Raw genomic sequence first — 12,260 nt, forward strand, 5'->3', positions numbered from 1 at the left:
CTCCTCAAAAATCCAAATGGTAGGTAAGGCAGCTTGCCACAAGTCATACTCTCGTCTCTCAGGCCCAAAGCAGTCCAGTACGTCAAGTCGTCAACTCTGTCCAATTGTCCAGGCCGCTCAACAGGCTTTTCTTCCTGTCATCCTGTGGGGGGGGTTCTCATTAACAGAAACGGCAAAGTGTGAGAAGAACGGCCTGCCGGAAACCCGGAAAGGCTCGGCTAAACACGCTAAAGTTCACGCCGTCGAACCTTAGAAAAGGGTCCTACATAACGGGCTAACCGAATGGCTGAACAGAGAGAGACAAGGAAGCATTTTCTACCGACCATTGAGCATTGAGCAATAGTCGTCGATTTCAATACGAATACGGAGTCATTGTCATTGCGCTAGTTAATCTATGCTCGATTTGGAATGATCATCGGCGATCTTCGTTGCTCTCTTTGCGGCCATTTGCTGGTCTGGCAATTCGGCTAAGCCTGATCAGGTTTAGCGGGGAATGCACTCCGTAACGAAGGAGTATCAAGGCCTGTACGAGTACGTTTTGAAGAGAGCTTTGAAGAGAGCTTTGCGTGAAGGAATTGGGAAACACGCGACGAGCTGTAGGAAAAAAAAAAATAAAAAAATAAAAACATCCCAGTCAAGAATATTTAATCCATGCCTGACTCATCTGAAGACGTTCCGAAACTTTACTAACAGACTCGAACCCTTCAGTTCTTTCTGGATCAAACCGAGATGGAACACAGTCCCTTTCCAACAGGGCCTTCCCAATCCTTCCACTCGACAACGTCTGACCCCGTCATCAATCAACATGCGGCTGCTGCTCTTGACACGGAAGACGCGCAAAGGAAACGCAGTCGGTCAGGTCGTACCGTTTGGACGAGGCCAATGGAGAATGCATTGATTGAAACCCTCTTGGTGGCCAAGAGAGAAGGCCTGGAAGGAAGCGACATCGGGAACTTCAGAGGCCCAGCCTGGGAACGCGCAATCAAAGCCGTGCAGAATGTCACAAGCCAGCCAATCAACCGGGAAATCTGCGACAATCGATGGAGACGGTTCAAACGGAACTGGGCACTGTGGACGAAGCATAGGAGCCAGGTCTTTGGCTGGACGTGGGACGAGAACTTGGAGACATATGTGACGGACGAGGCCGCTGCGGATGCCTACTATCGTGAAAACCCCGAGATGCTCTGCTTTCGGTTTCATGGACCCACCTTTCGACCACAGTTGGAAGTGCTGCTGGACGACAAGGAAAATACTGGAAAATATGCAAAAGGGATCAACCGCCTGATGACACCTACCGATGAAGAAGATCTGTCGCCGAGTCCGGCCCCTGTCTTCGATGAACAAACGGCCGACTCGAGCGCAAAAAGGACGGCGGCAATCGACACGAAAGCACTTGCCGAGGGTGTTCAACGGTTGGTCGACTCGATGTCTCAATCAAATGCCATTGTTGCAGACATCCTCATGCGCCCCACGGAGAAGGCTGTGAGAACTTTTATGGACGAGCATGAAGAGATTTTGCCCGAAGATTGGAGGGATGAGAACTGTCAGATCCCGTACAGCAGAATTCACCCCGTCCTCGAACTCTTCAATGACTCGTGGAACTGCAACGTCTATCTTGCGTTGCCTAAGCGATATAAACGTGATTGGGTGCTTCACAATTTGGCAGAGCAGGGACATGACAATTCAAAAGATTCAGATTGATGTGCATGGCAGTCAATTGTTTCATTCTTTTCTGTAGTTGTCTGTAGTGGTCATGGGTGGATGCTTCCCTGATACTAGTAAATAGTATCGTGTATACTAATTGTAGTAATCATGGAGCGAGCATGTCCCGGCTTACCTTTGCACACAGTGTAGTTATTCTCCAGACTTGAAGTCGATGCTTCACTTTCAGTTGGCGAACAGATCGATCGGATCGATCTGTAAAACACTCCAATCGGCGATCTCAGATGTGGCTGAATGTGGCTGAGAGGGATCACGTGGATAAGTCACATCAATTAACCTATTCCTATTTAGGTTAGGACTAGGTTATGAACCCATTACCGACAAAGGTAGGTATGTGGCTATGTGCCACTGTTCCTTCCACAACCTCACAATTCCAGCTTGCGCGGACTCTGTACTCCGTACATGACGAGAAAATTGCCGCAGAGGCTTCCATCGGCCAGCTTTTCTTACAAACATTTCTTCACATCTCGACGGTCACATTCTGGCCCAGCTGTTGCCTGGCAGTTGGTACATAGTGGGCGGCATTAGGTCATAGCTCAGCCACACTTCTGCCAACAACCGTAGGGCTCTCCCGCACCGAATCCGGAGGAACCGGCGCACGTACAACACGACGATTCCCGACGACAAACCTCTCCCATAATCCCTCCTCCTCCTGGGGTGAGCAGTTTGTCTCATTATATACTCTTGTCCATTTCTTGCGCGCGACAATCTTCACGTCTTCACTCGGCTACGTGCACTCCCACTTGTTCAACTAGGGGTGTTGCGGGGTTCGTTTCCGTCGGTACCATGAGTCTGAAAGGCCTACAGAAGGGGATCGCGCGGGCACCCCAGCAATTCAAAGCCAAATTCAACATTGGCGAGAATACAAAGGATCCCGTCTATCAGGACGCGGAGCGCCGGTTCCAGGAATTGGAGAAGGAGACCAAAAAGCTTCACGATGAGTCCAAGAAATACTTTGCTGCCATCAATGGTCAGAATTGTCCGGTACTATCGAACCTAGATATGATGCTAACTGTTTCGTAGACATGTTGAATCACCAAATAGAATTCTCCAAGGCCATGACGGAACTGTACAAACCCATCTCCGGCCGTGCCTCCGACCCGAACTCGTACAAGCTTGACGGCAGCCCGGAAGGGATACAAGCGTGCGAAGAATACCAGGCCGTCGTGCGGGAGCTGCAGGAGTTGCTGCAGCCGGAACTGGAATTGATCGAGACGCGAATTATCAGCCCTGCAAATCAGTTACTGGACATCATCAAGATCATTCGCAAGGTCGCCGTCAAACGAGAGCATAAGAAACTGGACTATGACCGTCACCGCGCAACGCTCAAGAAGCTGCAGGATAAGAAGGAAAAATCCTTGAAGGACGAGAAGGCGTTGTACAAAGCGGAAAATGATGTCGACCAGGCCACGCAAGAGTACAATCATTACAACGAGCTCCTCAAGGAGGAACTACCGAAGCTGTTTGCCCTCGAGGCAGAGTTCATCCGTCCGCTCTTTCAATCCTTCTATTACATGCAGCTAAACGTGTTTTACACGCTCCACGAGAAGATGCAAAGTCTCAACATTGGCTACTTTGACCTCTCTCGGGATATCGTAGAGGCATTCGAAGCCAAGCGGGGGGACGTCCAGCAGCGAGCTGAAGCCCTCAGCATCGTCCACTTCAAAACGACGGGTGGTCGACGGCCGGGATCGAAGTTCACGCCGAGCAGCCACAAGGACAAGCTCGCGGCCGAAGAGCGAACCAGCATCGCGGGCAGGCGTCAAACCATGGATTCTGCCGACACCCCTCCGCCGCCGTACTCTCCGCCTGGTACCTGGATTGGCCGCGCCAACAGCACGGGTGGCAGCACGTTAGCTGCCGCCGCGAAAGCCAAGCCGGCTCCGCCGCCGCCGCGGCCGAAGCCCGGACACCTCAGCGCTGCGCAAGTTGAGACTGTCACGGCGTTGTATGACTACGAGGCGCAAGCGCACGGGGATCTGAGCTTTTCCGCAGGGGATATCATTGAAGTTGTCCAGCGCACCGACAACACCAATGAGTGGTGGACAGGACGGTTGAATGGTCGTGAGGGACAATTTCCAGGTAAGACTCATCATCATTGTCTCCTCGAGTAGCCTACGATTACTGACCTGCGCAGCCAACTATGTCCAACTCAACCGGTGAACATGGCTTTTGTTCAGCATAGCATGATATGACCATTCTTGGATTTCCAACGATACGTGTTCCAGGCGTATATATGTTTGGGGATGCATTCATTAGGCGACAGATTTTTCCTTTTCTTTTTCATGTGGATTGCAATGAGTTATGAACGTCGTTGTTCTTTAGGCGTGTCTGGTTGTGGGCTTTTTTTATCCGTCTGTACTTGTACATACTTTGGGGAGTCAACGTTTGGAGAGAGAATAAGAATAGATCGTATACCATGCTAGTAAACATACACGCTCATACATACAAACGGGATATCTCCTGTGGTAAAAAAAAAAAAAACAGAAATGGAATCACTCCAACCCCATCCCTTTCCCAATCTTCCTAATCAAGGCCTTCTTCATAAAAGCCTCCCGGGCCAAACTCCGCGTGTGCTTCGACCACGTCTCCGTCGTGATCACACCTTTGGCCAACGCCGTCTGCAGCGCGTAGATGGCCTGCTCGATGCCACGCTCCTCGGCGACGAGATCGTACAGCTGCTTTCCGACGACGGTGGGTGGGACGAGCACCTCGTCGATGGGTGGGAGGCCGGTAGTTGGTCCTGATGTTGATGTTGATGTTGATGTTGTTGTTGTTGTCGGTGATGAAGGGGCGGTGGATGGTGGGGGGTTATTGGTAGAGATTCGCGAGCGTGCGTCCGCAATTACCGCGTCGGCACGGTGCAGGGACTGCTGCAGGACCGTGATGTTGGATTGTAGTGTCTTTTGAAAGTCGGTGAGCGAGTTGATTTCGTTTTGCAGCGTGGCCATGGCGCGGTGCAGGGCCTGCGCCTGCGACTGCAGCGGGGTTTGCGCGGAACGGGCTTGAGAGATGTTGGCTTGGAGGGTTTCGGTCAGGGTCTGCGAGAGGGCTTGCAGGAGGGCGCCCTTTTCCGGGTTCGGCGGTACGGGCGGTGGGGGTTCCGTGGGTGAGATGGATGGGAGTTCTAACTCGAAGGGCGAGGTGAGGAGGTCGGGGGTTTCTTGCTTAGGAGGTTGAGCTTGTGTGGTGGTGGTGGTGGGTGGTGGTCGTGGTGGTCGTGCCGCTGCTGCTGTTGCTGTTCCTTGGGGATGTGGAGGTGGAGGTGGAGGTGGTCCAGGCTGTGTTCTCGAAACGTGCTGTGCGGATGCAGTAGGAGAATGAGGGCTCAATGGATATGGTGGTTGGACATTTTGATGGTAATGGAATCGTGGGTCTGGAGCTGGGTGAGGAGCATGGCCAGCAGCATATTGTGCAGGTGCTGAATACTGCACAGATGCATGTCTGGTATGCTGATTCTGGTACTGGTCCTGCCGATAACCCGGTGCCGTCCGACCACTCGGTCCTTGCAGCACCTGCGTTCTCTCTATCGATCCATTTGCATGATAGCGGTAGGGCTTCCGTCCACCGTCGCCTTCCTTAGGTGGCAATGGTGGAGCCGGCGGCGAGGACACTGGAGTCGGCGCATTGGCAGCCACAGCCTCCCGCCAGCTCGACTGCGGTGATTGTTGGCCAGGCTTGGGCGGCGGCTCCGGAGGTTGCGGTGATGCTTCTTGCCGCTGCTGCTGCTGCTGCTGCTGTTGTTGTTGTTGCGGCCGGTGTTGTGACGTGGACACAGGTGTAGAGGCAAGTTCCGCCGGCAGCGGGGGCACCGGAGGCGGCGCGGGCTGCGTTCGAGGTGTCTGGATGTGTTGCGGCTTGTACTTGACAGGGGGTTCTTTGGAGAAAACTTCGCGCAGAACAGTCAACAGGTCAATAATCGACGATCGCTGTTCGGAAGGAAAAAAAAAAAAGTAAAAGTTTTCTGTATGATCGAGGTCTAAATTGTACGCCAACTCACATCCCAAGCTTCGGCCCAATGCGCAAGGTAGTGATGGTATACTTTCCCCTCCAGCGTGACATGTTGGCCAACGCGCACAACCATATCCGACGTCGGCGTCACGTAAACAATCGGCGGATCGAACGGATAGGCATGCGGGATCCAGACGTCGAGCGGGAAATTGTACACCGTCCCGCGAAAGGTGACGGGGAGAGTGCCGACCAGGTGTAGGAGGAGCGTGGAGAAGCCATTTTCGTAGGCTAATTCACCGGATGAGCACGGGGAGTCAACAAGGCCTTGCCAGTAGGACACTCACTGTATACATCTGTCCTTGGACCAAAGGATGGGTATTGAGCCAGCACTCGGACTACATCGTGATAGGTTCGGTTAGGATCCCGATAGGACTGGTTTGGGTCGTATTGATTCTGGGGAGGTTAGCGGGAACCAGAGAGACAAATATCGCTTTGGACTCACTCTGTTCAAGACATTCCATAGCCATGTCAGCGTTGTCTGAGGCACGGAGGCCATTTCTGAAGAGTTGGAGGGTTCACTGTCCGCCCTACTGCTTGATGATGGTGGAGCATGTCATCATCCCGCGCTTCTTGGCGGAGATTTACAGTAGCCTGGGTAGTCTCCAGAAGTTCACAATGGAAGACACGGATCCTTTCATTCATCAATGGCAGATATCATTACTATAATACTTAAATGATAATCCGGGTCTAGATTTTATCCTCATGTCACAGCTCTAGGAAGAAACACTGAAAGTTTTGGGTCCATTCTCCACGTCGGCCCCCCTGTACAGCAGCTGCACCTTGTCACCGTTCTCCTGAATGCTCGGCATTGTCGGGTAAACACGAAGCTGGGACTGCGGAGGAGGGCAGCTCATCGTCTCGTATGCTGCGGAGGAGGAACCCCCGGTGGACTGGATCGACGACAAGACCTTCCAGAGCGGTTGCTGGTTCGAAGCATTCAACATGCCTGGGTGGGCGTTCTGGCCCGGAACGGCAGCCGAGGCCCAGAGCGACGAAAGAGGGAGGGAAATGGCGACGAAGGAGACAATCGTGGTGTTGATCACGGGCACGTCGGTGCAGAATTGGAGGATGGACAAGACGGCTATCCCAACAGAGTCAGGTCATGAAGCCTAACCTGGAATCTGAGACGACAGTACATACCTGGCACGGTCATTGTTTGACAGCCCATGATGAAGATTGCCTGGATCGGTCTAAAGCCCTGGAGACCCAGAGCCCTGCGACGGTAAATAGCGTACCCGAGCTTGGCCACGAAGATGGCGGAGAAGAAGCAGATGGTGATGGTGATGGTGATGGTGTTGACTTTCTGCAGCCAGAGAAATCAAGGGCCTTCATGATGAAGATGGAGTTGAGAACGAGAGTTGCGAAGCGGAACCCGATGGGCACGATGGCGACAATGATGGAGAGGGCAATGACCAGCGCTTTATGGAGGCGGCGAAGCATCGAGCAGACCGCCATGATCTGCACGACAAGGGACGTGTTGATGCAGATCTCCTCGAGGGTGAGGAAGACTTGCGACATGATACTGGTGACATAGTCGGACAGCGGCACGGTGGTGTAATCGCCCGTTACGACACGGTAGAGGTTGAAGAAACCACCGGTGAAGAAAAGCACGCTGCCAACGACGCGGGCAACGTCCAGAGCCAGCGCGGCTATGTTGAGCGCGAACATGGCGGTGCGACGCTTCTCCGCCTGGGTCAGCAGAAGCAGCATGAGCAGCGTCACGGCAGAGGCGCCGATCTGCGAGCCATAGACGATTGCGCTTTGGATGCCTTCCTGGACCAGGTCATTGAGGTCGGCTACGGTGACATTGACGCTTTCCAGGCCGACCTGGAACGTGAGGTTTTGGTTGAAGGGGTCGTAATGAGTCTCCATGATAGCGAGGTCAACTTAACGACTGTCAATGGTCTTTCGGACGCAAATGAACGAGATCAAGGACTTATAAGAACAACGAAGCAGGAAGAAGCGAGACTCTGTTCGACCAGACGAGAATCATTTATATAACTCTGCTTGCAAGCAGGAGGTGGTGATCAAGACAATATCAGCACGATCAGTGCCATACCACACTCCTTGGGTAGGAGAGCAAACAATATACAACCAAAGGTACAATCACGACTACAATACTTCGAGGGAAACCAAGGTGAAGGGAAACCCTCATAAGTACAAGTGCAGGTCCGACCCCAGTTAAACAACAATATGATACCAAACCACACCCTCGACGCAGAAGAATCTGATCCATCCATATTCCTTCGCTTTTGACGCGACTGCAAAGTTAATGGCAAAGTATGAGACTATGATTTCGACATTGTCCTTGAGCAGAAAATAGCACCAATCACCGGAAGAAAAAAAGGAAAATATTTTGAGGACTTCACTACCCATAAAGGGTAGGTAAGCATAAGGTACAGAAGAAGAAAAAAGCAAGAACAATATCAAGATGCACGGGAACCTGCAGAAACAATATCAAGGATTTTTGAATTGGACCGGCTTGGCTTGCATGCATCTATCACAACGGTGCGGCCGGCTAGCAGAGTCCTCGATTGGAAGCGACTCGCCAGTCATCAGAACTACGAGCTGATACCGAGTAAATTGATTATGCTTCCAGTAAGTAGACATCAAGGCGATGCAAGTAGCCGATCGTAGCGTCATTATTTGCACATGTATTTCATAATTCACATCGTCCGTCCGGGGACCTCTATCACGGTTCTATACACAGTCCAGATCCAGGTATACTATACAACGGAGAAAGAGACAAACAATACATGATCATCCACGTCGGAAATGGTCGTAAGATGTCTGTTCGTCCTGCGCAACCGGCCCATACCCCCCTAACCACCGGTTCATGGAAGGTATTCCCGGCCGACTCAGCGGCGGAGCCTGAGGACTACTCAGGAGGCCGGTTTGGCTTTCATTGGACTGCTGGTATAGTGTCGGTGTCTGAGGCCTGCTACCAGCACCGCCAGGAACACGGGACATCAACGGCGATTGTGTGTAATGCCGCATCTCCCCCAGATCGGTGCTGCCGGTCGGCGGCGACCTGACACCCGGCGCTGGGGACGAGGAGCGCGAGGATACCGAGTAGTAGTCGCCACCCAGCATCAGGCGTGGGGTCAGCGAGCGCTCCGAGATCAAATCCTCGGGCCGCCCGTAAATGCCGCCGCCGAACTCGTCGCGGAAGTCGGCCCGGTCCTTGAAATACGAGAAGTCCAAACGGTTCTCGGACACCATCTCGAAGGGGGCTGCCTCGGTCGGTTTCGTCGTCTTGCCGGGAGTGGTGGTGGACATGGATTGCATGGCGATGTCGGAGTAGTCGCCCGTGGTATCAAACTCACCTAGGCGGCCGCGGTAGATGCTCTTCAGGGCCTCCGCTGCGCGGGCATGCACCATCGGAGTGATCAGGGGTTTGTAAAGTGCCGGATGGCCGAATCGAGAACTGAGCCGCTCCGAGGCTCCCTTGGTGCCTTTGCCGGTGTCGGAATGTAGAGCTTCATCGCTCAAGACGACGCGGTTGTAGTACTCAATGTCGGGGTCAAATGTTCGACCGCAGTACATCTTGAACCCCAGCATGAGGAACGGCAACGGGATCAGCGAAAAGAGCATGGTATAGGTTCCGTTGGCCTTGACCACGAGCGCGACCGCAAGATTGGACAAAATCACGGCGAACACCATCCGGTTGAAAAGTACTCGCCAGAAACGACCACCCGACTCGGTCTTGGTGATAAACACATACATCAGCAAGTACTTCTTCAACACAACATCGACGCCAAAGTACAGAGCCGTGACCGGGAGCACGATTGGCTGCAGACTGGCAAAGCAGAGCGCCACCGTCGCGTAGAAGAGGAAGTAGTTGTAATAGCTTGCGTAGTCGAACCATGGCGGTGCGCTCCACTCGATTATTCGCCGAGGGGTCGGCGACATGAACGTCTTCTGATACCAATTTGTGATGATGCTGAACAGTTGGGTGAGATCGATCGCCGCGCCGAGGTTACGCTGCAGCAGCCAGGTCACCCAGAAGGGTGAAATCTGGCACAGCGCGGTCGCCGCCTTGTACCAGAGATGGCCATCTCGAATCGCTTCCCAAGCGTTCTTATTCGAGTTCTTCAAGTCAATGACGGCGGCTACGTAGGCCCATCCCGCGGAAAACAACGAGAAGACAATGAGGTTGTTGAAAATGAAGAAAAAGTAGAGGTAGTGCAACACGTGCCGCTCCCGCGAGGTCTTGGTGAGGTCCCCCGCGCGCACAAGCAGACGACGGAAGAAGATGGGCAGGACAAGGTAAATCAGAGATGTCAGGGCGGGAGCCGCGATACCCTGCACAGCAGCCCAGAAGTTGCGGTGCCGCTCCAGCGAGGTCCGGAAGGCCGGCCAGACCAAACCCAGATTCGACAGATCAGACAGGAAGATGGCGATCATGGCGTTGGGTGCGATCCAGACCACCGTCAGCAGCGTCGCCCAAAAGATATTGACCACTCGACGGTATCGGCGCGCGCTGGGCGACAACGGTAGGTTATCCCAAATGATGTCGTTGGGGCGAGGGGCCAGCCTGATGATGCTGCCGTGCGGCTTCTTGCCGCGGGCAGCGTATGCAACTGCATGAGCGTGCTCGATGGCCTCCCAGCTGACGAATCCATATGGCATCGGATTGCGTCGGTCGACCGACTGGCGAACGTCTCTGATCCTCGCTTCTAAATCCTGAATTCGTTCGGTCAGGTGGTCAATGGCGTCCACAGGCTCTCCGGTGCGGGAGGGTCGCATTTTGGGCCTGTTCGGCGGCAGGCGATCGGGATTTTTGAGGTACTTGGCCAGGACAGCCTCGAGTTTGCGCACGGCTTCTTCGTGTTTCTTGATGAGCACAGGGAGGTCCTTGACATTGCGACCGACGGTGGCCCGACCAAGGATTCCCGTTGGATTGACCTCATCAGTCAATCGCAGGAGACCTTCATCGGTACGGTGACTGGGCGGAATATCGGTGATCTAGGCAAGGATGTCAGTCTCCAGCTTTGTCCGGCATGGGAGGGTAAGGAAGGGACATACCATCAAGGTCCGAGCATGCAAACTCATCTGATACTCAGAGCTCTGAAAATACCGCCGTCGCAGCGCACGAACCGCCTTGTAGTTCCTCCAGAGAAAATAGGACACGACGACATCAAATACATAAGCGCAAGCCACCTGACTCCACATGGCGTTCGTGGTCGTATGAAGCGGCGTCATGCGCGCAAAGCCATCGACAAACTGACCCGTCCAGTCCGTTGACCGATTGGTGAGATTGATAGGGATCAAAATCGTGCATCCAAGGACGCTGAGGACCAAGAAGATGTTTCGGCACATTTTCGCGAACCGCAGGAAGACGATGGCATCCAGGCCGACGCGGTCCACCAGATCCTGCTCCTTGGTTTTGAGCACCGGCATTATCCAAGCAAAGTATCCCTTGCCGATCGGCGGCGGCATATGTTTCTGGTCGGCATGTTTGAGTTTGGGCGCGTAGACAACGGTGTGATGGGGTCGGAACAGCGAAAAGAGGAGGGTGAGAAACGCAGATATCCCCAGTGAGGTGCCGAGGGAAGCCCAGAACGCGTTGACCTGGAACTATGCGGCATGTCAGCAATATGCTTTTTTTCAAGGATGGATGTATGTATATCTTACCGACGCTTTGAACGGGTTTTTGATCAATTGAAGGAACTGCTCGGCCGGCGAGAGCTCCGGGTTATTTCCCTCCGGGGCGAAATGGCCCCAGGAATCTGCCATGTTGAGCGATCAGCCGGCCGAACCGACTAGCATGAATTCACGAAGCTCAACAGAGGCGGCAGATATCATGGAATCAGCGCTGAAAGCGATGGATTCTGGCCCTAAATCAACAACGGCGCTTCACTACGACGAACAAATCATGACACAGTACGAATAGCAATAAAAGCCAAAGATATCAATGCAGCATCGTAGAATGGATATGAGAAACGAGCGTTGAAGACAATCAGCTGCCGTAGTCACAAGCTGCGGCGAACATCCGGGGTGACATATTTTTTTTATCTCGAGGTGTTTTTCTGCAGCCCAAGACCAAGGGGCGTTTAGGGCTCAAGCTGCTCGATCTGGATTCGGGCCATCCACCAATCAGAGGAGGCAACTCTCCTTTGGAGAGCATCATTGGATCGATCCACGTGGAACAGGATCCACTAAGAATTTAGTTAGCCCCAGGATGGTTAGTCAGCCGTTAAGGTGGAGCTCATTTCATTCACAGAATGGAGAGTGGACCATGAAGTACATACAGTATTTGTACGGAGTACCTGTACTTGAAAACTAAACCCAAGCTCGTAGTTGTATTGCAGCGCTGCTCAGTTTGGGACATAGATTACACAGTTACATGACCTACTGGGATCCCGTATTGCCACGAAAATTCCACACACATTAGTTATTTGGTCAGCTGGTACCTGGAAGCGCGCTAGAAATGCGGGGTACATAACCTAACTAACTACATACGGACTACGAGTAACTACTTGATATGGATAAGTGCGCAACGTATCTATTTTCGGACGGACACA

At 53.1% G+C, this 12,260-nt stretch overlaps 5 protein-coding genes across 5 annotated transcripts; 2 read left to right on the top strand and 3 right to left on the bottom strand.

The window, feature by feature from the left end:
* Positions 1–729: 729 nt before the first annotated feature.
* VTN31DRAFT_5666 (uncharacterized protein) lies at positions 730–1,701 on the top strand (the record flags this gene model as incomplete). The annotated part of the gene is made up of 1 exon (XM_069406190.1): positions 730–1,701. The coding sequence occupies one exon, from the start codon at positions 730–732 to the stop codon at positions 1,699–1,701; it is 972 nt and encodes a 323-aa protein (XP_069259823.1).
* An 807-nt stretch (positions 1,702–2,508) lies between these two features.
* VTN31DRAFT_5667 (uncharacterized protein) lies at positions 2,509–3,885 on the top strand (the record flags this gene model as incomplete). The annotated part of the gene is made up of 3 exons (XM_069406191.1): positions 2,509–2,692; positions 2,746–3,804; positions 3,860–3,885. The coding sequence occupies 3 exons, from the start codon at positions 2,509–2,511 to the stop codon at positions 3,883–3,885; spliced, it is 1,269 nt and encodes a 422-aa protein (XP_069259824.1).
* A 332-nt stretch (positions 3,886–4,217) lies between these two features.
* On the bottom strand, positions 4,218–6,229 carry VTN31DRAFT_5668 (uncharacterized protein; the record flags this gene model as incomplete). The annotated part of the gene is made up of 4 exons (XM_069406192.1): positions 4,218–5,651; positions 5,723–5,961; positions 6,018–6,126; positions 6,176–6,229. The coding sequence occupies 4 exons, from the start codon at positions 6,227–6,229 to the stop codon at positions 4,218–4,220; spliced, it is 1,836 nt and encodes a 611-aa protein (XP_069259825.1).
* Positions 6,230–6,882: 653 nt separating this feature from the next.
* On the bottom strand, positions 6,883–7,605 carry VTN31DRAFT_5669 (uncharacterized protein; the record flags this gene model as incomplete). The annotated part of the gene is made up of 1 exon (XM_069406193.1): positions 6,883–7,605. The coding sequence occupies one exon, from the start codon at positions 7,603–7,605 to the stop codon at positions 6,883–6,885; it is 723 nt and encodes a 240-aa protein (XP_069259826.1).
* An 888-nt stretch (positions 7,606–8,493) lies between these two features.
* Positions 8,494–11,472, bottom strand: VTN31DRAFT_5670 (uncharacterized protein; the record flags this gene model as incomplete). Its single annotated transcript, XM_069406195.1, has 3 exons — positions 8,494–10,701; positions 10,762–11,313; positions 11,371–11,472. 3 exons carry the CDS (start codon positions 11,470–11,472, stop codon positions 8,494–8,496), a joined length of 2,862 nt encoding a protein of 953 aa, XP_069259827.1.
* Positions 11,473–12,260: the final 788 nt, after the last annotated feature.

The sequence above is a fragment of the Thermomyces dupontii genome (assembly GCF_041956625.1).
Source record: "Thermomyces dupontii strain NRRL 2155 unplaced genomic scaffold VTN31scaffold_5, whole genome shotgun sequence".
Taxonomy (NCBI): domain Eukaryota; kingdom Fungi; phylum Ascomycota; class Eurotiomycetes; order Eurotiales; family Trichocomaceae; genus Thermomyces; species Thermomyces dupontii.